This window comes from Antechinus flavipes, chromosome 2 (assembly GCF_016432865.1).
Source record: "Antechinus flavipes isolate AdamAnt ecotype Samford, QLD, Australia chromosome 2, AdamAnt_v2, whole genome shotgun sequence".
Classification (NCBI taxonomy): domain Eukaryota; kingdom Metazoa; phylum Chordata; class Mammalia; order Dasyuromorphia; family Dasyuridae; genus Antechinus; species Antechinus flavipes.
In genome coordinates this window covers 496,996,963-497,022,425 of record NC_067399.1, presented here as the reverse complement: position 1 = coordinate 497,022,425, position 25,463 = coordinate 496,996,963, and the positions used below count along the sequence as shown (strand labels likewise).

Below are 25,463 nucleotides of genomic sequence, written 5' to 3'. Positions count from 1 at the left end.
GAATTTGAGAGTTGGAAGGGATGTCATTGGCCAGCTAGTCCAGCCCAATCATAAGGAATCCCCATCCCGCATACTTGACAAGAGGCTTCCAGGAAGGGGAATTGCCCACCTAAGTGAAGCCATTCTACTTTTGTCATCAAGAAAAAATTAATCCTAATTTTTTAAGCCTTAGGGATCATAGATTTTAGAATAGAAGGGAGCTCACTCTTCATCTATTTCAGGAACCACCCCATACTTTATAGAAAACTGAGGTCCAAAGAAGTGTTCCATAGGTAAGTAAATAGCAGAACTAGAAAACTATACTTCTAGATGTTTTGACTCCCAAGCCAATGTTTTTGTACTACAAACCATGTTGAAAGATTAGTCTATTCAATTTCTTTCATTTTCCTGCAGAAACTGTAGCCAAGGCAAAAAGAGAGGATGATAAGGAAAGTTTCCTATACATTTCTATTCTTGGCATTGTTCTCTGACTTTCCAAGTCTAGCCCTTAAAGTTCAGAGGTGAACAATCTCTTGAACAGCAGGGGATGGGTGAAGGAATAGTATTGCAATTGCAGCATCTTTCTGGAATCTGGATCTCATTATGTAATGCTCTGATAACTTCCTAAGACTCAGGTTCATAACATAAGGACTTTAAATGGTAATTTACCTATCTTGGTTTATTTGCTTTCACCTGGTTCAAAAAAGATGGGAAAATCTGAAGTTAATTCTAGATCAAGTATTTGATTGCTCATCATGCTAATGGATTCAGACAAGAATGCAGACTTGAAATGATAAAACATTTAATGGAGCCAGAAATAAGTAATAAGATGAAATAGATTCACCTGCTTCATCACTTGTGGACTGTTCTGCAGCTCCTGACTTGGTGTTTCCACTCTAGATGGCCTTCAGTAAACCTGCATTCTTGGGTGTTAATGTGTTCAGCAAACCTTAACAACTATTGGTAGTCAGGTAGTGGGAATGGTGATGGTTTGATAACTTCTTCCCTATCCCCCAGGATGCTCAGAGTATCTTTTTGCCTCTGGCAAATAGTAAAGGGAGAGTATTGCACACAGACCAGCCCCATGCTCTGAGATGTCTCACTCATCTGCCTCTCTCCCTCCCCACTGCTGCCTAACACAGACTTGGTTCTATCAGAATTGTTTCTGTTTGTCTCTTAGGTTCATCTCCTATCTCTTTCCAAAGGTATGGTAATTTCACCTGGGCTCTGAAAAAGTCCCTGGTCCAGAGTTCTAAGGAATGGGCCTTCAAGATTATAGACTTTCAACAAATCCTTCAAGATTTAAGAGACATCCAAGATTAAGAAATCTCAAGAAGTATATGACAGCTTGAGATATAAGGAAAGAACATCATCCTAGCAGTCAGGAAATCTGGGCTCCAGTCTTAGGGTCTATAACTAATCAGCAGTCAATTTTGCTTTCCTTCCAGTCTGCTCATCCATAAAATGAAGCATTTGGATGAACTCTTTTGAGGTTAGAGCTTCAAGGGAGTTTACTCTGTTATATACAATCTTGGTTGTGCTCATAGCTAATTGGTGAGAGAAGGGACTAGCACCCAGTTCTTCTCCAGACTCCAGACACACTCATATGTTTCTAGTGCCTTTGCTTAGCTGTGCCTTGACTTGCCCGGGATATCAAGATCTGCAGACTGGTATCACAAAACTCCATGCATCCTTCTGTCCTGGAGGCTACATGTTAGGGCATAAATGGAGACTATAGAAAAAATCGCTCCCTCAGCCTCGAAGTAGAGGATGGAAGCAGCTTATCTAATCTGGACTGAAGAGTGCTTTGGAAAATCCCCATGAGGCTCCGGTGGGAGAGAAGAGAAGCTAAATATAACCAAACAGCAATTAGTGCATTCCCCTTGGGTGGTCCTGGTCTGACTAACATGGCTAAATCAGAGTTCCCGTACTCAGTGCCAGGGTCTTGGTTCCTTCAAGAGGCTGAGTACCTCCCAAGGAGTGGGCCTGGTGATGTAGCCAAAGATGGAGTGTTCTGGGTGAGAGGGAGATGCTGCTCAGTGTGGCTAGAGGGATGGAGAAAGTGCCCACTGGAGTAAGCTAGCAGGTGGTCTAAGGAACCTGGTTCTTTTCATGGATAAGAAATGCTGGACTGGGAGTTGACAGGCTTGAGTTTCGTATCCTAGCTGTGCTCCTAACTTCCTATGTGAGTGTAGGGAGCTATTTAACCTCTTCTCCTCTGTTAAATAAGGAGGCTGATTTAGAATAATTTCTAAAATCACTTCTTGCTCTTAAATCTAACCCTAGCTCTGTTTACTACCTGTGGGATATTGAACAAGTGACTTAATTTCTCTGAATCTCATTTGTAAAATTTAAGTGGAATAGCCAGGTGGTGTTTTGAGTCAGGAAGCCACAGAAATTTCCCAGGCAAGTCACTTAGCCTGTGTTTGCTACTAGAGTAGGAAATGACAGATCACTGTAGTATTTTTGTGGAGAAAACTCTATGGATAGAGATCCACACGGTCAGGAAGAGTCTGACATGACTGAGATGATGGAACAACAACAAAAATTTAAGAAAAGGGTAAAGGCCAGCCATGTTTTTGTTTCTCTCAAGTTTTCCAGTCTTGAAGCTCTGGACTTTTTCTACCAGGCCCTGGGGGGCACCTTCTCCTTCCAAACCCTTCCCCCAACTTCAGCTACCTTTTTGGGGTTCTCTTCTTTGATGAGGGTAAGGATTATCTTTTTTCCGCTTGTATTTGTATTCCCAGCCCTTAGCATTGTGTCTGGCATACAGGAAGCACATGACTTGACTTAACTATTTGTAGCAATAATACTATAATAGACTTTAACCTTGAAAATACTAAAGTAAGCAAGATAATGATGATTCTACTAATCTACCTCTTCCCACTTCATTCTCTATCCAGCTGTGGTCTAATTCCTTTAAAATGCCTAATGTTAGAGGCAGTTTTTTTTTCCAGTCATTTTCAAATCTTTATAAACCCCAGTTGGGGTTTTCTTGGCAGAGATACTGCAGTGGTTTGCCATTTCTTTCTTCAGCTCATTTTACAGATGAGGAAACTGAGGCAAACAGGATCACACAAATCACAAACAAAATCACACAAAAGTGTCTGAAGCCAAATTTGAATTCAGAATGATGTGTCTTCTTGACTTAGACACATTTTCTTCCCTCTTAAATTCCCTAAATTTAACCGGGCCAAATCAGTGAAACAGAATGCTGAGCAAGGCATTATGACTACTACAGTAACTTCTTTTAATAATTCAGATCCTTAAAGTACAAATGGGGCAGGAATGGGGGAAAATGGAAAGGGGGAAGTCTGATAACTTGCTGAAAAGTATTCAACAAATTCCCTTTAGTCTTAAGGTGCTCACAGATCCAGCATCTTCACCTGGTGGGAGCTGATCCCACAAGGCTCCTCCCTTGAATGTCAGTGTAAGAAATCTCTAGTGATTTGAGGACATTTGGGCAAGGATTCTATGACTGGGCTTGGTTCCATTTTCCTGGATCAGAATTGTGGGAAAACCTTCTGGAATCTGAGGGGGAGGGGACTGGGTGGAATGGCTTGGCCTTTGCGAAAGTTATTCTGGCTGGGCAGCAGTTCCAGATGAGTTTAAAGGATGTTCTTATAGCCCTAGAGATCCCCCTCACTAGTCAGTTCTTTAGCTCCCCCTTCTCAGTTGTCCTTCCTCTATTGGCTCCTTTTCTCCAGTGGGACACAGGAATAAAGCCTAAAGCTAAAGTCTCATTTACTTCAGGCTCCTCGAATCCCAGAGCTCAGGGTTCTCAGAGAGTCCACAGCCACGCAGCCTCATGAATCCTAGTCTGGCTCTGCCATGAATACACAGATCAAGGGTTCCTCTGTCTCCTTGACATCACTTTCACTGACTGTGTGGACAGTGGAATATAGTGAAAAATACCCTGAGCTTGCAATCGGGAGACTTGGGCTCAAATGGGGGTCAAAAAAGGGCTCTTACATTGATCAAGGAAAGGAACCTGAAGGGATCATCTAGTCTAATCCTCATATTTTGCAGATGGGGAAACTGAAACCCAAATAAAAGGACTGACCTCAGGTTATACAAGGCAAAAATGGAAGAGTTGGAATTTTTACTTAGTTCTGCAGCCTCTCCTCTAAGAGTGTATAGCACTACTACATTCACAAAGTATTGTGAAGGTTAAACTAACTAATGGATATAAAGTCCTTTGTAAACTTTAAAAAGCTTTTTGAAGATGATGATGGGGATGGAGTTGTTGTTGTTGGTGGTGGTGGTGATGATGATGAAGGGATTGGACTTTAATGATCCTGTCAATGCTAAAGTTCTAGTTCAATGGAAATCTATAAATTTCTTTGTCCCTAAATCTACAGAGGACTGATTTCATTCCTGAGGATTTTGTGGATACTTGGAGTCTCTTTGATTTCACCACACACTGGATTCCTAGAAAGCAGGAAGGTCTCTCTGTCCTACATTCTCTTAACAGAGATGAGAACAGGGGCAGGAGGTTTCTGTTGGGTTCATGAATAATCTCCGATAATATCTCTTTACCTTCCCCAAGCTCCCATCTTGTGCTCTGGCTTCATCAGTGATAGCAAAAGGAGCAAAGAAGATGCAAGAAAAACAAGTGGCTCACCTTTTCTCTTTATTAGCATTTTTGTTTTCTTATAGCCAGAATATTTCAGACTCAGGACAAAAAAAGATAAACTGGACTCTTCCTCCAATGAGAGTCCTGGGGAAAATATTTGAGGGGAACCCTCTTCAAGGCCAGGGATGCAGTACCAAGTATCAGATGTACTTCTCTGGCCTTGGACTGGCATCTCCCCCCCACCTCCAACCCCCACCCCCAGACCTCCACTCTAACCCAAACACTCAGTCATACATGACTTGGAACATGGCTCCCAGCTAGAGCAAACAGGACAGGCACAACTCAGCAAGGTGGAAGGTGTTGTCCGGAGTTAAAGTGTTTCTCCTGGGATGTAGGGGGCTTTTCTTGGCTCAAATACAAGGTACAATCAATTTGGTCCCTCAGCATCTCCAGTTCTTCCTCCAACATCCTGGATGCTCTTGGGACCCCTGTCTCCAAGACAATACAATCATGTCCAGGGGCAATCTTTCACCCATTTCCCATGTTCCTGGAATATACCACATACCACTGATCTCTGACAATGACTTCCAGAGCTATAAATTTACTTTATAATTTAAGCCTACCTGTCCCTGTTAGTTCTCTCTCACTAGTTCTATCTGCCTAGAGGTAGCTCGGTGTCAGGAGATAGATCACTGAACTGGAGTCAGAAAGATCTGAGTTCAAATTCTGTCTTACTTATTAGCTGTGTAACCCTGGGCAAGTCACTTTCCTTCCTTCCTTCCTTCCTTCCTTCCTTCCTTCCTTCCTTCCTTCCTTCCTTCCTTCCTTCCTTCCTTCCTTCCTTCTTCCTTCCTTCCTTCCTTCCTTCTTCTTTCTTTCTTTCTTTCTTCTTTCTTTCTTTCTTTTCTTTCTTTCTTTCTTTCTTTCTTTTTCTTTCTTTCTTTCTTTCTTTTTCTTTCTTTCTTTCTTTCTTTCTTTCTTTCTTTCTTTCTCTCTCTCTCTCTCTTTTTCTCTCTCTCTCTCTCTCTCTCTCTTTCTCTCTCTCTCTTTCTTTCTTTCTTTCTTCCTTCCTTCCTTTCCTTCTCTCTCTCTCCCTCCCTTCCTACGTGATCTCATTCCACTGTTAATGCCTATAATGACTGCCTATTCTCTCCAAGGTAGTACTCAGTAGTGTTAGCTGCAAGCTTTTAAAATGCTTTTTTTCTTCCTCACTAAATCATAAACAGACTGAAGGCAGGAATCATGTTGTATCTTTGGATTTCTCTCAAGGCCTTATACATAGTAATTACTTAATAGTTCTGTTCAAAGACTAATTCACCCTAGACATTTAATAAAGTACCTACTATGCCAGACACCAGAGAGTAAGATAAAAAAAAATTACATTAGTGTTCTCAAGTAACTTTCAGTCTATTGCTGCAAATTGGACACGTGCACACAAGCGCACACACATATGTGAATTATATGTGTAGATGTATACACATATGTGTGTATTTCTGTGTGTTTTGTGTGTATATTATAAACTGTCAATAAGTGACAATGGGTGCATAAGAAAAGTACTAAGTGCTGCAAGATAAGGATGAGCAGCCCAGGAAGTCCTTGGTTGATGCTGGATGCTCTTGAATCTGAGCAGTAGCCCTCCTCCCAGGGTCCCACCTCTCACCTACTGTCCTCCAAGGTACGCCACAGGCACTCTGAGGCAGAGGTGGTGCTGAGGGTATTACTTGGCTTGCTCTTCCAGAAGCTTCCTCCTTTGCCAGGGTTTCTTCCAAGAAGTGAGCCCAGGTCCACTCACTGCTTTTCCTGAGGCAGGAGATGGGTGAATGAGCTACTCTGTGGCCCTCCTCTCCTTTCCCCACCCCAGGCCCTGGGGCCCTCACCTACCTCTTCACAGGGTGCTCCCTAAGGTTAGGGACTAGTGGTTGGGCAAAAGGTTGAGTCTGGACCTGAGGACTAAAAACCTCCATCTTCCATGGGGCTTTGGCTCGAGCACCAAATACAGGTAATGGAGGCAGCTCTGACAAAATCTGGGAGGGCAGATAGCCTGGAAGAAGTGAGGGTTCTCCCATCTAGAAAAATGATCGGTCAATTAGCATTTTTCCTTCCAGTTCCACTTCCTTCTTTCTTCAGAATCTCCAGATATACTCAACAATGTGATAGAAAAGACACTTGGTGGAGAATCATTGTAGTCCCAATTCTTAGTGTGCAAAGCACAGAAGTTTGTGGATAGTTAAGCTTAGAAAATATTCATTAAATTAGATTTTAAATTTCACTCACTTATTGTATGATCATGAGCAAATCAATTTTCCGTGGGTCTCAGTTCCCTTATCTGTAAAATGTTAATTATGTCTGCCCTGTTGATCTCACATTATTGATTAATCAGCAAGATAAAATAATATAGACTGCTAGAATGTTAAAGTTGATTGGAAAATGAGAATATCTTAACATCTTCATTTAAGGCTTTATAAAGAAAACTCATTGATTAGATCATAATTATCACAGAAAATATTAATACACAAAAGATATAAGCCTTTGAAAAAAGAACAAACAAAATATAAAATTATTTTGTCTAAAATAACTAATGTTATATTTGGAGGAGAAAGATTCAATATTAATTCATCTTTACTCCGTTTCATAATTCATTTGAATTCATAAAGAAAAAGATGGAAAGAAGGAGACATGAAAAGTTATTGTTAATTCCAAAGCAAAATTCCTATCTTTAAAAAAAATTAATGAAAAATAATAGGAGCATCTTTTAGAGAAACCTACAGGTAAATCAGTATAAAGTTCTAGTAGTAGGTTTAGCAAAGGAAATGACAACATAAAAATATAGAAATTAAATTTAAGTACTATAACACTAAACATAGTTGGGTAATTCTTTCCAATAAAAAGAAAGTTATAGAATAATGTGAAAATATATGGGGAGGTTAAAATTAAAAGAGTTGATTAAATAAACCATACAATGGCCATTTTGAAAAAAAAAAAAAAAAAAAAAACTAGAATTAAAATGTATCTGATCTCTGCCACTAATAGAACCTCAACCAGAAAGTATTAAGAGAATATTACTAAAAGAATGATAAGCTTAAAATGTTACAGTATTAAATTGCACATATGGACTAACAGTAGTTAAATTTATAAAAGAAAAACTCATAGCCTTAGAAGAAAAAAAATGTGCATACTCTGCCTGATGGAATTAATTGGTTCTTTGAAAATGCATTAGGCAAAGCATCATTTTATTTAATTTTAGGGAATTAATTCTACAGGAATAATATTCTAAATGTTATAAAGTATTATAAAACTAGATGAAAGTTACCCAGTGAAGTTTGGTTATGTTGTATCAATAATGTTAGTGTGAAATGACATTGGTCAAGAAAATGTGTTTAGGGTCTTTAGGAAATCCTAACACTCCATTATCAAAGAAATAACAAATTTAGCAACATTGTAGTTTTGAATAGTTTGGTGAACAAAGTATACTCAACATATTTGCTTAGAACTAAATGGGAAAAGCAGTATTTTTCCCCCCAAGGACACATGGCACTCTCACATAAATTGATCCTATACTCAGGCACAAAGAAAATTTTAATATATTCTGTCTTGCTGAATCTACTATTTTCTGGCCACTGGCCACCACAATATAACAAAACTAGAGATGGCCATTTCCCTAAAGGTACAGGTTACTTGGATTTTTTTTTTAATTAAGCAAGAATCCAGTGAAATTATGATCAATTGCTTTGTTGTCATATGACAGTGTCCTCTTTGTCACCTGTAATAAATGGCATTATTCATTGTAATAATTGAGGCACAATAAAAAAGGGAAATTCATGGAGTAATCCCTACAAAGAAGTGGCAGAAAGAACCCAGAGATAATGCTTAGAATGGATTCCTTGAAAACTTTGATTATATAAGAAAGGCAGAAAAAAGAGAGACCAGATGATTATATGAATCAGAGAATGAGCATTCAGAGTAAACAGAAAAAGAAGATAATAATAAAGAGACTGAGAAGAATCCTTTTTAGAAAGAGGCACAAGAGCAGCATGATAAATGTGGAAATATGTATAGAGCTATACATGTTTAGTATATATTGGATTGCTTGCTATCTAGGGGAGAAGGATTTGTGAGAGTGAATATTGAAAACTGTCTGCGTGTATTTTGAAAATAAAAAGTAATTATTAAAAAAGAAAAGGGCACAAGAAATGAAATTTAATAGAGGCAGCAACCTAGCTGAATTCTCTCAACAATCCCCTCCAAATAACTTTAAAATAAAGCCTGAAGTCAAATTTTAGAATAGTAGAATCAATAGAAAGCCAGAAAAATATTTTTTTCTGTCATGAGAATACTTAGGAGGTTTGTAGAAGAGATCTATGACACCAGGATGGAAGCCTGTCCTGAGTGCACACAGTGCAGCAACAGCAGTAGGAGCAGTAATTTCTGAAGCTCTCATCTGAGAGATGGGAAAGAGGTTAGAGAGCAGGTCAGAAAGTGATTACAGGAGATCCTTTCCTGGTGCTGGGTACAGTTGACACTGCCAACTCTATTGCCCGGACAGTTTCTGGGTCGCAGAACTTGTACTGTTCTTGTAGTCAGTGACAAGGAAATAGGGGATCTGGTCACATTTCCAGAGCATTCCAGAGAAATTCTAGTGTTTGCAGCTGCAGAGAAGCAGGGGATCACATATGCTTGGAAGCCCTGAAAACTTGCAGATCCTCAGAACTAGTTCTGAAAATGCACCAAAAGCCTGAAGACTGGCAGAGTGTCTCTCCACTCCTAAATGAGCAGAAATCAACTTTAACATAAAGCTCAAAATTAAGAAAAAGTAATCAAAAAATAAAAATAAAAGAATTTGACCATAAAAGCTACCTTAGTGGCGGGGATGACAAGGCACTAACTTAGAAGATAATAATGTGAAAACAGCTACTACCAAAGTCACAAAAAATGCTAAATGAACACAAGCCTGAGAAGAATTCCTAGAAGAGTTAAAGAGATGAGGGTAGAGGAAAAATTGGGAAAAGAAATGAGAATGATACAAGAAAATTATGAAAAAAAGTTAACAACTCAGTAAAAGAAGCACTAAAAATTGCAGAAAACAATACCTTCAACAGAATTGGCCTAATGATAAAAGAAGCACAAAAATTTATTGAAGAAAATAATTCCTAAAAAAAAAAGAATAGGGCAAATGGAAAAGGAAGCACAAAAATTTGCTAAAGAAAAGAATTCTTTTAAAAGAATTGAATGATGGGAAAATAGATAGAAAACTCACTAAAGAAAATAATTCTTTAAAAATTAGAATTGAGCAAGTGGAAGGTAGCAACTCCATGAGACATCAAGAAATGATAAAAGTTTAAAATACAAAAAAAATACAAAAAAGTTAAAAATAGAAAAATATGAACTATCTCATCAGAAAAGCAATTGACCTGGAAAAATAGATTGAGGAGAGAAGATTGAGCTATCAGAAAACCATCAAAAAAAAAAAAAGAACCTAGACATTCTATTTTAAGAAATTATAAAGGAAAATATAGTTTCAGAAAGTAAAATAGAAATTGAAAGAGTTCACCAATCATCTCCTGCAAGAGTTCCCAAAATGTAAACTCTCAGGATTATTATAGCCAAACTCCAGAGCTTTCATGTCAAGGAGAAAACACTGCAGTCAGCCAAAAACAAATAATTCCAGTATGGTGGAGCTATAATCAGGATCATTAAAGACATAGTACTACCATATTAAAGAATCAGAGGGCTTCTAAAATGATATTCTAGAAGGCAAATGATTCAGGATTATATCAACAATCATCTATCTAAGAAAAGTTAATATAATCCCCTCATGGAAAAAATGGATATTTAATAAAATAGAGAACTTTTAAGCATGTTTGATGAAAAGATTAGAGCGGGGTAGAAAATTTGGCATTCAAACACATGACTCAAGAGATGGTAAACAAGAAAAATAAATCATAAGAGGCTCAATAAGGTTAAACTGATTGCTTTTTTACATGGAACAATGATTCATGTAACTCCTAAGAACTTTATCATTACTATGACAGTTAGAAAGAGTATTCATAGATAGAGGACATGAATATGAGTTGTTATATTGGAATAATCTCCAAAAAAGGATGTAGAGGTGAGAAAGAGGATAGAGCTTAGAGGAGAGAGAAGAAAGAGATAAAAAGGAGAAATTTTTCTTATATAAAAGAATGCAAGAAAGAGCTTTTGCAGTAGAGAGAAAAATGTGGGAATGGTTGTGGGCAATGCTTGAACCTCACCCTCATTAGAACTGGTTCAAAGAGGGAAGAAAATACACACATACATATGTACATATATACATTGATTCATACACATACAAAGTTCTTGCAAAACTCTTGTAGACAAGAGAACTGTGGATTAGAAGAAGGTTCAGCTTGGCAGATTTAGAATTGGTTGGATAAGATAAAAAGAGTGTTGAGAGAAAAATCACCCTGGGGGAGGTCTCTAGTGACATATCACAGGACATGTCCTTCATCCTGTGCTGTTCCAAAATTTATCAACAAAATGTTGACCTAAGTGAGGATGTCATGCTCATTAAGTTTGTGTACATTATGCAGCTGGGAGGGATTAATGTCTTGGATAAAATCAATATTTTAAAAAATATTAATAAGTTAGAATTGTGGGCCAAGGATCATAAGATGAAATTTAATAGATGACAAATATTAAATCTAATACTAATACAAATATTAAGTCAATTGAATATGTCTAGATTTAATGTTAATGTAAAAGGAAGTAAGGAAACATGCATTTATGAAGTGCCTGCTATGTGCTAAGCACAGCTAAGCACTTTGCAAATTTATCCAATTAAAATCTCACAACCATAGGTGACATTAATATACCCAATTTATATTTTAGATAATTGAATCAGACAGGGTCAACCAACTAGTAAGTATCTGAAACTAAATATGAACTCAGACCTAGTGAGCTATCTGTTATGGTAATAGCTAGTTCGAAGAAAATGGGGATTTTAATGGTTTTAATTATTAGCAAAATGTGCATGAGTCAAAAATATGATGTGGCCCATCTCAGGTGACATTAATGTAAGCAAAGCATGCTTGTATTCTGATCAGATTTCATTAGGAGAATTTTATTCATTGCTGGGTTGCACACCCTGGGAAGGACATTAAGTGGAATACATCTACAGAATGGTGAAAGGATTCAAAAGCATGAAATATGAGACAAAAATTTCTAATAGAAAAAACACAAGATTTGAACTCAGAGAATTTGAGTTTGATCATGGCTCTCTACTACTTCCTCTCTTTGAGATTTGGGACAAATTACTTCTTTTTGCTGGAATTCATTTTCCTCATCCATAAAAATAAGAGGAGTTGATTGAATGACTTCTAAATCATTCTTCTAGATCAACTTTACAACTCTAATGTAATGTTATCATCCCAAAAAGATTTCTCCTGGCAATGAGGGAAAAATAAAGAGCCCATGAAACCAGGAGGGAGCTTAGAGGTTATCCAAGTCAACCCCTTTCTTTTAAAGATGAGGAAGGGCTTTCAAATGGAAGAAGGTTTAGATTACTCTGCCTGACCACTTTAGGGCAGAAGATTTTGTCTCAAAGGTAGGAAAAGTTTCCTTACAATTAGTTAACCATAGTGGAACAGATTGCCTCAATGGATATCACATAGATAGATTTAGAACTGAATGCTTTCATGGAGGAAATGTCTTGACTTGCAAGCGAATTAAATTTAAATGAGGCAGAACTGCAATCATCCGACTCATTCTCTCCTCCAGAGTCACTGGAATCCAGTGGTAAGATAGAGGTCAGAATGACTGGGAATGGCTCTAGAGGCAAAGGGAGACCTTGGCCTTTCTAAGCTAAGATCTTTCCCAGGTCTCAGTTTGTCTGAGGCAATGGTCATTCAGTGATTAAAGGCTAGGTAAGAACTGAGGCAAAAGATGGCCTAATTTGTCTTTTCAAAAGACTCAACCTGAGAGGGGAAGACCCTCAGAGTTTCTGACCAGAACAGAAACCATCGCCATTTACTCTCACTCTGAGCCATCAAAACCCAAATAATGGATAAGAGAGGCTTGGGCTGGGATTCATTACTGGCCAATCAGTGAAAGCCTACAGGCTGTGGAATTATTTGTTAGGGAAATCATTTCAGGTAGGAGCAGGATTAGGTAACCTGAAGCTTTACCTAGCTCTAAGACTTTTAATAAGTCTTTAAAGGCCTGTTGCATATGTGATACTGATGTGATGAACATCAAAATGAACATATTTCTGTCTTCAAGAATCTTATATTCTCTTGGGGAAAACAACAGAAAAACATCTAAGTATACAAAGTAAATAAAAATAATATGGTTCTTCACATAAAAAAATTGCAACCCACAGGAAAAAAGTGACCTATCCAAGATTCCATAGTGAATGCACGTGTTCTATTGCTGAGTCCGGGGCTACTTCTACTAGAAACCATATTATTTTCCAATCTATCCCTATTCCACTTCAGTGTGGCTTGTCCTACCTGGGCCTGATGGAGCTGAGAACCAGCACATGGAGGCAGAGGAGCATAGCACAGGAAACAGAGCTGGTTGCAGTGACAAGAACAGAGGCGGGGCAGCACCTGCTACATGTAGAAGAGTAGAGTGAAGATACTTGCTAGTCCTGCCCCTGTCCACCCATGCTGAGATAGATCCTTCTGCTTTTCTGTATCTACCAAAGGCCGGCCAGCTAGACTCACATGGCAGCCCAGAGCTTGGTAACGTCCTCGAGATGCTGAGCAGGGGCAGAGCAGGGTGGGACGCGAGAAATGTTGAGGAGGGCATCGAATGCTATGGCCGGCAGAGCAGAGGAGATGCCTGCAAGGCATTTTAGGAGAGCAATATCTTCAGAAAAAAGGAAGAGATCTGGATATTACTGAGTCCCAACTCCTGAACCTCCTCCTGAAACCAGAGAACCTTCTGGGATCCTGGATAGAGAGGTACAATCCCCATAGAACATTGCCTTGATTTCTTGGCTTCCCAAGATTTCCAGAGAGCACACCTATCCTCAGCCTTCTCCCATCACCTCACCTGTTGAGTTCTTTAAGCTGTTGAACTAAAACTTGCTGCTCATTCCAGGCACAGTCCCTGCTGCTCTGAAGCTGATTTTTTTCCTCTCTGCAGGGAAGATCATAAAAAGTGAAATTCTTTTTCCTCCCATACTCTCTTCTGCTCCTTATCCAGAAAATCACCCTATCTGGCATCTCAGGTCATGAGTATTATTGGGAATAGTCTGACCCACTGCCTATGGAAAGTAGGACTAATGGTTCTGGGAGAGATGAGGGTAGGGACAGAGCTGAATGGCTATGAGCTCTAATAAGCACATTCATACTATACTCTGTACAGCTTTTCTAATTGGATCCTCACAGAAACCCTGAGACTATTCCTATTTCACAGGTGATACAACTGAAACTCAAAGAGGAAAGTGACTTTGTCATGGCAGAACCATGACTAGAATCTAAATCTCTTGATGAACACACATGCACATATAGTAAATTTTTGAGATAATTTAATTCAAACCTGACAGAGAAGAGAGATGACTGCTAATTGCTTCCAAGATCAGAATTCTTAGAGTATAAGTTCCCTGAAGGAAGAGACTATATCTTGTATATTATGTTTATATTTCTTTGTACTACATACAATGACTATTACATCATAAGTGTTCAATGAATATCTGTTGAATGAACAGAAACCTGATCTTGGCTCTCAGTGTCAAGGTCTTTTCTAGCACAACACAGGTTAGTTGGGGGAAAATATGGTGAGGGAAGTGGCAGGGTAATACCTAGGCTAGAAAAGCTAGATTTTGGGTCAATTAGAGTAGAAATCCCAACAACAAACATATATGTAGAGGGTTGGGTAAGTGTTTTAGGAAGATAAAAGGTTTATATATGGCACATCCTAGCCTCACAGAATTTATAGTTGGGTAGAGGAATAGGACAATGTAATATGACAATAGTAATAATGACTAGCATTTATTTAATACTTTAAGATTTACAAAGCATTTTACAAATATCTTATTTTAGCTTCACAATAAACCTGGGAGGTAAGTGTTACTATTATTCCATTTTACAGATGAAGAAACTGAAACAGACCAAAGTTATCACCTGAGTACATCAAAAAACTATTCTTGAAAAAATGCTAATTGAGGTCTGAGGGAGAAGGTTGTCATCAAATGGATAGCATAGAGCATATAGCATCAAATGGATGGCGATTGGGACAAAGATCGAGTACCTACCTAAGCTGTTGGTTCTCCAGCATGAACTCCTGTAGCATCCCATAGAGGCTTCTTTCAGCCCAGTCAGATTGGGATCCCTTCTTCCTGGAGGCTACAAGAAAAAGGGAGGAGAAGGAGCGTCTGTACAGAAACCTTGTGGGAAGCTTGGAGATCCACTCTCAGTTTCCTCCTGGGCTGGGGTGGGGGGGAGGGTCAGGATGGAAGAGGGAGTGAATATCTGCATTTCCTCCTACTCCCCATCAGATCCAGAACTAAAGTGATATGTCTAAGGAGCTGAAATTCAGAAAGCATTCATAGCAGATCCAGAGTGCTCTGCTTTTCCATGGTGGCCCACACATTGGATAAACTCCTCTATGGTTTGGTCTTACTCAATCTGATTCTTACCACCCCTTTATTTCATGAAATCCTTGCATTTGTCTCTTTCCCAATCCACATACCCCAGTGACCCAGAGGCTGCTCCAGCCTCTGTTTCAGCATCATATTCTCCTGACGCAGCTGCTGGATCTCCTCTTCAAGTCCAAGAGGCTGTGGAACCGGGGGACCCTATAAATTAAAGCTTGGGGGCTTAACAGGAGGAATGGCCAACTTCTGCTCTGACCCCAGCCTAGCCCTAATCCCGACCTATCTAGTTAGAAGATAGGATTTATAACTAAAAGGGATCTTAGAGACTCTCTAAATCCAATCTCAACATTATAAAGAACTTGAGCCCTAAAGAAGTAAAACTATTTGTTTTAAGGTAACAGGCAGGCAGAAGATTTCAGAACTAGAATTCAAATGTAGATCTTCATTCTAAATCCAGCACTCCAGCCACTTAACCACAATTGTCTCTCTAACACCAGCTGGTTCCTAATCTCATCTTCTCTTCCATCCTACTTGATCCCAGCCTCCTCAAAACTGTCCCAACTGAATTGTCCTCACCTTAGGCATGGGCCGGGTAGTGACCCTCTGAGCTCGGCTGGCATAGCGGAGTGTATTGAGTGTTTCTGGGAGGGACTGGGCTGAAGGGGACACGCAGGCCACCTGCATGAGGATCAGAGAAAGGAGATATGAAAAAGGAATAAGAAGGGCCTTTGTTTTCCATCCTAATCAATGCATAATAAGCCTGGCTGATCCCCTTCTTCCTTGAGCCTATCCCATGGGGGCCAGAGAAGAGCACAGGTTCAAAGCGTTGAGAGTATGTAGTGATCACTGACTTGAGGATTTCTTCCTTGTGCCCCCAGTACCATGAGGGTGATTCCACTGCCACCCAGGGAATCTGCCAGCAGGCGGGTGAGCTTGCTGTCTCTATAGGGGATGTGGTTCTTTTTCTGTCGGGGGTCCAGCAGAAGAGAGATGCAGTGGCCTAGGGAGAAGAAAGATGGTGAGTTCCAGGGACATGGGGCTTCCATATGCCCCAAGGACCTTCCAAGGGGGATGAAAAGGCAAGGGATGAGCTCACAAAATGTAGAATAGGGAGGAATTTTGGAAATCATCTGATACAACTCCATAATTTAAAAGAAGAAGACCAAGGCCTGGAAAAGTTAAGCAACTTAGACAATGGCACACAAGAGGAATTAAAAGAGATAGAACTTGAACCTTGGTCTTCTGATTCTAAAGGAATGCTCTTTTTCCAACTCTGTGCTGCTGCTCAGGCCACACTGCATATCTAAACTCTTGCTATTTTTCTCTCTTTTTTTCTTGAGGCAATTGAGATTAAGTGACTTGCCCATGATCACACAGATACAAAATATTAAGTGTCTGAGGTCAGATTTGAAATGAGTTTCTTCTGACTTCAGGGCCAGCATTCTATCCACTGCAACATCTAACTGTCCCCAGTCTCCCTATTTTTCAAGATGCAGCTCAAAATTCCACCTCCCATGGAAATCCTTCCTTAATTATCTCATTACTTATTCCTCCAAATACTTATTATACTTAAGGGGATTCAATGGAATCGAGTTCTGAGTAATTTGAAGTCTACTCATTGTTCTTGTTATTGAGAAACAATAATAGTCTTTTTGGATAATGTAAAATGAGAGGAAAGAAAACTAGAATAGGGAGTGTGGAATGTTTCTATTCATATTTGGGGGGAGATCTTTTCATTTTTAATAGTTTTTTATTTTACCAAATACATGCAAAGATAGTTTTCAATATTCATCTTTGCATAACCTTGTGTTCCACATTTCTCTCTCTTCCTCTCCAAGACACCAAGCAATCTAATATAGGTTAAACAATATAGGTCAGTTCTTCTAAGCATATTTTCAATTAGTTAAGGTGCACAAGAAAAATCAGATCAAAAGGTGAAAGAAAAAAATGAGAAAAAAAACCCATTTCTATTGATATTTAGTGAATATTTCTCATTATGTGAGAAGCAGTATGGCATAATTGATAGAGAGCCAGCCTCATGATCATGAACACCTGGCTTCAAATCCTTCCTCCATCACATACTGTTTGGATCACCTAGGGCAAAACATTTAATCTCTTAGTGTCCCAGCAATTATCTAAGACCATAAATTGCAGATTAGGAATTGATAGAGGGAGTTTTCAGTAGCCTTTTTTTTTTTCTTTTTCAAATATATTTATTTATTTTCCCCAGTCACATTTAAAACAATTTTTATGTTTGTTTGTTTTTTTTTTTTTTGAACTTTTGTGTTCCAGATTCTCTCCCTTATCCCCATCCCTAGCCCACATTAAGAAACTCCATATGGAGTTATGCAAAATATTTCCATAAAAGTCATGTTTTCACCAGCAGTTTGCTATGGAATGAAATCATAGGTCTGGCTCAATAATCAAACCAAATTAAAAAAAAAAACCTATTATATGTTAGATATCAGTCTGGAGATATAACTAATTATAACACATGGACCTTACCCTCAAGAAGGTTATAGTTTAGCTGTTTGAGCAGAGCCTCAATTCCTGATGAAAATCAAACTAGATGCTTTCTAAGGATTTCCTCTTTAACATTCCATGCTCTAATGTACCATCGAGCTATGACATTCTATGATTCTGAGGTATTAAAACAAGACTATAAACCAAGTCTACTGGGAATAAGTTTTCTCCTCTCTGCCTCCCCTGCTCCATTGCACAGAGAGTGTTACATACACAGTAGGTTCTTAATAAAAATTTTTTTAAGTATTATTAATAGAAGATGTAAAAGCAAGTCCAGGTATGGAGAAGTCATGGCAGAGGCCCCAGCCCAACTCTCCTGACTTACCCAGGGCTAGCAAGCTACGGTTGATGTTGCTGGCCTCCAGCATCAGTTCTCCTCGAGAACATGTGGCTGCTACCTTCTCGCTGCCTGCCAGATCTACAAAGCACAGCTTTCCAAATGTCTGTTCTTTTGGCCTGCTTGGGGACACCTGTTGAAGGAAGACTGCTGAATGAGAGGTCCTGCCTCCTCTTTCAGGAACCTACTTGGCCGAAAAGGTTGGGAAATTTAAAGTTGAAAGGGATCTGAGTAGTCATCTGATCTAACCATTTCATTTTATAGATACAGAAACTGAAGCCCAATGAATTTAATGATTTGCACAACCTTATATAGATAATGAACTCAGGATTTAAATCCAGGTTTTCTGATCGTCAATCTAGTACTTTCAATAGTGCCATGATTCTAGAGCTGAAATCCACACTTTTGAGTAAGTATGAACCATATTAAAGTTTAATTACAAAATATTTAACCAAAAAATAAAAATACAATTGAACATAGATAATATTAACATGTGGTTTTTTAATTGACAATGTGGCCCATAGAAATCTTTATGTCATTTGGTGGCTCCATTTCTATTTGAGGTTAATCTATGGTGTAGATTCTCTAATTTCAACCATTTCTAAGCAGAGATCTTTTAGCCACATTTCTGACAGCCTCTGCTTGAAGTTCCTCCAGTAATGAGGCAGCCCATTTCAGTTTGGGGAAAATTTAATCTTTAGAAGTCTTCCTTATGTTGAGCCATAATTTATTTTTCTGCATTTTCTATCTATTGCTCCCAGTTTTGTCTCTTGAGGCTGAAGTAGAACAAACCTCATCATCTCTTCTCCACACAATAACCTCTTAAATACTAGAAGACAATCCTCATGTTCTCTTTGAAGGGAAATGCTGGGGACCCTTTGAAAAGTTCCCAGATATCTTAGCATGATCAATCTGCCATTTGGCATAGAATCAATCATCTCCACTAATGGATGGAGAAGTGGTGATTACCAATGGAGCAAAATAACAAATAAACTCTTAGTTACCTCTATTTGTTGTTCATTTATGCCCAGCTTTTTGTATCTCCCATTTGGCAGAGAACCTGGAATGATTTACCGTTTTCTTCTTCAGCTCATTTTACAGATGAGGAAATTGAGGCAAACAGAATTAAGTCATTTGCCCAGAGTCACACAGCTAGTAAGTATCTAGGGCCACTTTGAATTTAGTAAGATAAATTTTCCTGACTATAGGCCCTTAACTCTATCCACTGTACTACCTAGCTGCTCCAGTTATTTCTCTTAGGCTTTACCAATCCCTCCTCTTTAGTCCATATTCTTCTTTCTCTTTCCTGCTCCCTATACCTGTTCCCATCTTAGCAGAATTAATTTCCAAACTAAGCAAAGCTCAGACTCTATTGCTGGAGATATGAGTCAGGTGGGGAATTATCCTGAAATTAAAATTATTAAATCAAAATTATCCTGAGGGGCAAGAAATAAATGGGAGATAATTCACTAGTGGATAATTGAAGGGTGAATTTATTTGAGGCTGAAAGTCAAGCAGTATCTGATACCTTTCTTTTGGGAGCTTACCTTTTAAGATAAATCTTGGACATTGTCTCCTACCACCCTCCCATTCCCCACACATGTAAAATATCCCTCCCTACACACACACACACACACACACACACACACACACACACACACACACACACTCAGACCCTTTTGTCATCTTGAGGCTAACTTACAGCAGGACAGTGAATATGGATGGTGAATAAGGCGTGGCTACGGCTGGAGACCTCATTCAGATTGTGAGCTGAACTTCTTCGTCTCCTCAGACCTGGGAAAGATTGGTGTGAGCAAAAAAAATCGGTCCTGTGGCTGGGGGCATGCAGAAGAATAGGATATATCCTGATTCCCAGGCTGGGTAGTGGAAGGTAGTAGGTAAGCCTAAAACACTTACCTAGAAAAGTATTTCCGTTATTGCCTACATACCACGGCATTTGATTTTAACAAGCTACATTACATATCTATCTTACTTTGAGTTTACAAAATGTATTCAGATCTAAGTCTTCGTTATTCTCAAAACATCCCTGTGAAATAGGCAGGATAGAGACTATTATCCCTACAATGTCAGCTTCAATAGTCTCACCCACAGAATCTATAGATACTATTATTGTATGTTTAATACTCAATGAAATTTTGTCATTACAATTTAACTATACTTTGAGGAGTCTATAAGGAGAAAGAGAGCTTAAAATTTATTCTAAGGGACTATTAACTGTGATATCTAAAGACAGGAAAGAAAAAAAGATTTAAGAAAATTTATTTCCTTAGAGAATTGGATCAACTTTGGATTTTAAAAAAAAAGAGAGAGAGAATTATTTAGAAAAGTCTTTAATTAGTATCCTGAGAAAACTAAATGATGGGACTGTGTTTATAGAACTGAGGAGAAGTTGATATTTGGAGTGCTGATTAAGCATAACATGCTTTTCATATAGCTGGTATGTCATAAATAATTTTATGTGTCTGTTTTTATTGTTGATTATACAGTTAATAAATAGTATAGTAATAACTCTGATGTTTATTTAATCCTAGGCTCTCAGAGAATTTGATATAGAGAAATGCTCAGAAGCCTATGAAAACATGGGAAATTTTTACAGGTAATTAATAAAATTTAATTAACTAGAATGGGAGCTCAATAAAATTGATCAACGAAAGAGAAAATATGCTTTTAATAACTAATAAGAAAATATCAAAATATTACTTTAAGATGCCATTATGAGAATAACAAAAATTAATTAGGGGCAGGTCAAAGAGGTCACTTAGGCTACACATGTGGGTATTTCATATCTAAACCCCTGTTAAATCTCAATTTTAAGGATGAGGAAACAAGAGCAGATATTAAATGGCTTACCCAAGGTCACAGAAAACTAAGAATCAAACCTAAGACCCTTAATTCTGGTCCAGTGCACTTTCTACTATGTTACTGGATAATAAGTAAGTGCTGGATTTGGGATTGGAGATCTGGGTTTACATCCAAGCTCTGCTTTGTATTATTTGTGTGGTCTTCGATAAATTATTTTGCCTCTATTACCATCAATTTCCACATTTGTAAAATAAGGGAGTTAAACTACATGGTCGTTTCCAGCTCTTTGTTCATACAATTCTTTCTCCCTAGAGTGCCTTCCCTATACCAGTTATGCTCATTGAGGGAAAAAAAAAAGTCTATCCATCCTTTAAGGTCTAATTCAAACATCACCTTTTCCATAAAGACTATACCTTCCCTCCCTCGAACTATCCTTTGAATTCAAATAAAACACCATATTCTTTGAATATGGTCTTAATGTCCTTATCTTATATTTCAATTATGCTGCATATTTGTCTGTACCCTTTCCCCACCTGATTTCTAGGAACTAAGATATAATTTAGCATCAAATTACTCAAAAAGTTTATTGAATAATGCTCTTAACCCCAAAGACCCCTGGGATTTGTACCTTCCAGCAGGAGCTTCATCACTTCCTCAAATGTGCCAAATTTGACTGCTTTCAGCTTTTCCACATAGAAACCCCGAGTCTTGTTCCAGCGAACAGGAAGGTAATGGTGGGGCCCTTGACTCAATAGATCTCTAACCTGGAGGGTCAAGTTAATAGAGAAAAGACACCTGTCTTCTGCCCATGGATCATCCTCTCCTATTATTCCCAAGTAGGCATAAGCCTCTGACTCCCATCCTGAATCCACCTTCATGACAACAGAATCCTTATCCATATTTTCATCCTTATTCCCAGGTCTCTCTTAATCTGATACTTTCTCCTGAAGGCCTAAATAAAAGGCTCCTTGAACAATAAAACTGTTTTGTCTACTTTTTCTACCCCATTTGATCCCACCTGTTCATTGTAAATTTCTAAATAAGAAGCACTAAGAGTGATGGGGGTCCCAACATGCTGGATTTTATCCAAAAGACAGGCAAAGGACCGCTGCATGAGCCCAGTTAGGCTGGAGGGCACAGTTTCCCCTTCTCCCTGTAAAGAAAAGGAAGGTTGAGGATGGAGATAAGTCTAGAGCCAGGTAATGATACAGAATAGTTAAAAGAGCAGAACTTTAGGCTTCAGAAGACCTAGATCCTTCATGAGACTGGCTCTGTCATTAACTTATTCTCAAGTGACAAGCCATTTTAAAAAACACACATTGAGTACATTCTCTTCTTTATTTGTAAACTAGGAATAACAATACTTTCCCTACCTACTTCACAGAATTATTATGATAAATAATAAGATATGAAACAACTCTGAAAACTGCAATGGCACACAACTGCTATTGATCCCTAAAGTAGTTGGCTTGAGACACTTTTATTAGCATGGATCTGGAGTCATTTAGCCTAGTTTTTGCTTTACAGATTTAATTTCTGCAGGTCTAACCTAGATCTCTCATGCTAAGGCTCAAGTTTATTAGTTCCTTTTGCTACTTGTCATTGTTGTTGTTGGAATGCTGTGATCGCCAATCACTATCACAATTGGTCAGTCATCTTGATGATCTCTAAGTATCAGGTTGTTTCCATAGATAGGAATGGAGTGGTACTTACCTGGGGAGGAGGCCCTGTCAGTGTATAAGTCTTCCCGGAGCCTGTCTGGCCAAAGGTGAAGGCTGTGCAGGAGAAACTGCAAGTAGGAGAGTCTGGAGCAAAGATACTGAGATAAAGGGCCAAGGGGAGATGGGATATAGACACTGGGGATTGTATAGAGACAATGGGAATGAAGGGATAGATCATGAGCGGTTGGGGCTGAATGAGAGAGAAAGAATAAATCAGGAAAAAGTGGTGGGAGCAAAGGGACTTGGGAGCTGGAAGAGAAGGTCTGGGGCTTTTCTATCCCAGCATTGGCCCCAGGAAGTCCTCACTCTTGCAGGAGAGAAAATTGTTTTGGCGGGGAAACCAATGAAAAAAAAAAAAAGGATTTGGGTCCAGAAGAGGGTACAGGTAGGAGGAGGATGAGAGGGAATGAAATAATTAGGAATCTTACCCTTGGAGAGCAAGTTCCACTAGACGCTGGACTCCACTGCCCTGGAACACCTCATCCTGAGTGCGGGCTCCATCCAACACCATGCTGAAGTGAAAGGCAACTTCCCGGCCTCCACCTAGAGGACTCACCTGGGGACGTGTGGAGGCTCAGGATCCAATTAGAAGGGTGTGTGTGTGTGTGTGTGTGTGTGTGTGTGTGTGTGTGTGTGTAAGAGAAAGAGATAGAGACAAACAGAAAGACATAGAGACAGAGACAGTGAAAGTGAGAACAAAAGAGAATGAGGGAGGTGGGCAAGGGGTCTGAGGAATTCAGATAAAGACTTAGACAATGTTGGAGTAACTAGGTTGATTCTTTTAACCATAGCCTTGGGAGACTGGATATGAGAGGAAATCCCCACCCAGAGGATATTTAGATAAAGAGTTAGAGGGACTGAGAAGAAAGTAACCCCTCCATGATGAAGAAGAGAAAGACTTGGGCTAACAGAGGAAGTTGCTTAAACAGAGAAAGAAGAAATCCATATGGGAGGGAGTAAATGGGGAGAATCTTACCCTCAGAGTCCTGGGGCCAGAACAGTGAAGAACACTTTGCTCCCCCCTGCGCAGCTCAGCCTGGTTCATGGGACGAACTCTGCAGGGGTACAATCTTACTCTCTGATCTCTACTCTGACTTCACTCAGCACTTATGTCCCTTCCCTTCCACTGCTTTTCTTAGTTTGTCCCAGCTATTTTCCCCTTCCCTCAGATACAAACAGAATTGTGTTCCCACGATTCCTCACCTAAGCACCACCTGGATAGGTGTTTCCATTCCTTTTGTCCTTTCTCCCAAGATTTGGGGCAAGTTCCTGAAGAAAGTCACGGAAGTCACCACCTCCTCACAGCTACCCCACCTACCCTATTCCTCTCCTCATTCTTGTCCCTTTCATTAGATCCATCTAGAAACATGAAGTCTGTGGGCACACCCTGGGACTTACCCAATGGAACATTGGAAGTCTCTCCATTTCTGACTTCCATGCTGGTTCATATACCTTCTATGACTGTAGCTGGTCCTTCTCTGGGGAAGGTCACATAAAGAAGAGATGAAGCAGTATAAACACTCACACATGGAGGACAGGGGACTTTCATCAACTTCTACAACAATCCCTCTTCCCTGCTGCCACTTAGAGCCCCACCTCCTCCTCCCACCTCCACAAGGTTAAAAACTCACTCCCTGTCCAGGAAGCCATCATGAATCTGCCCAAGGCTATAAACCATGTGGGTAGTTAAAGATTTACCCTCACAGAATTTCTGGATCAGGTTTACCACATGGATGAGTTAAGAGCAAGGTGGAGCCTCAGGGTAACATATTCAATAAGAGGTTTTACTTATTACACATTTTAGAATAAAAATGAGATGGGGTATCTTTTGGGGACAGTTGCCCTTTCTATTCTTATAATAAAGATTGTAGAACAATTGACCTAGGAAGTACCCTAAAGATCATCTGATCCAATTCTCTTGTTTTACAATGAAGAAAGCATTTTCTCAAAGTCAGACAGTCAAACAGAAAGTATGACTAAAGCTCAGATCTCCTGGCCCCAACCCTGAAATTCTCTGCCAGAACGTGACTTGATTCCTTTTGTTTCTTACTTGAGTTATCCACAAGATTCTAGCCTTTTCTGGCTACTAAGCTGAGAGGGATAGGCTTTGCCTCAGATCTAAAGTTCTAGCTCAAAGAAGATTTAATTTTCCTAGCCCCCTGTTTTATTTCCTTCTAAAATCAGGACTAAGCTTGGCAGAGAAGACTATCCTCCCCTCCCCCTGCTATTCCCCAAGAGGGTGTGTGTGTGTGTGAGAGAGAGAGAGAGAGAGAGAGAGAGAGAGAGAGAGAGAGAGAGAGAAAAGAGAGAAAAGAGAGACAGAGAGAGAGACAGAGAGGGAGAGAGAGACAGAGAGAGAGAGAGACAGAGAGAGATGGAGACAGAGACAGAGGGGGGAGGGAAGGAGGAAAGGAAGGAGGGAGAGAGAGAGAAAAGAGAAAGGCAGAGGGAGAGGGAAAAGGGAGAGGTAGTGGAGATCTGGTTAAACATTGTGGGACTGTCTGGGGAAAAAAATGTCTAAATACCAAAACTGGTCTGCAGAGAAGCTAGCCTCTTTAACTCCTTGAAGTCTGGTTTTAAGTAAATTAGCTATACTGGGAAAATATGGAATAATTTGTGTGCTCCCACCATTACATGAAGTCATAGTCCTTTACCCTGTCTGATACTAATAGTGAAAACTCCAATATTAAACTTATTTAAGGAAAGAATTCTCTATGGATGGAGAAAAATATGCTTATTTGCATTTCAGTGGACTGAGTTTCACTTAGAGATAAATTTAGATGAACAAATTTCTTTTATGAGATATATATCCCTTAGAATGAATTAGTTGAATTGTATCTCTTTCTTCTTACTATTGAGAAGGGGAGAAGTGATGAAGAAAATAAATGATTATTTAGTGCCTTCCATGTGCTAGGCATTGTGCTAGGC

The 25,463-nt window shown here is 39.2% G+C and overlaps 1 protein-coding gene across 1 annotated transcript; it reads right to left on the bottom strand.

Moving 5' to 3' along the window:
* Nucleotides 1-4,589: 4,589 nt before the first annotated feature.
* KIF12 (kinesin family member 12) lies at nucleotides 4,590-24,118 on the bottom strand. Its single transcript, XM_051979977.1, is given in 20 exon segments — nucleotides 4,590-5,043; nucleotides 6,216-6,355; nucleotides 6,437-6,621; nucleotides 13,039-13,137; nucleotides 13,255-13,372; nucleotides 13,586-13,672; nucleotides 14,790-14,880; nucleotides 15,227-15,332; nucleotides 15,708-15,809; nucleotides 16,013-16,131; nucleotides 17,980-18,124; nucleotides 19,694-19,785; nucleotides 21,443-21,578; nucleotides 21,833-21,967; nucleotides 22,528-22,603; nucleotides 22,964-23,091; nucleotides 23,512-23,590; nucleotides 23,739-23,804; nucleotides 23,934-23,952; nucleotides 23,955-24,118. Coding segments are annotated over 20 exon segments (2,088 nt in total). The 5' UTR covers nucleotides 23,974-24,118; the 3' UTR covers nucleotides 4,590-4,897.
* Nucleotides 24,119-25,463: the final 1,345 nt, after the last annotated feature.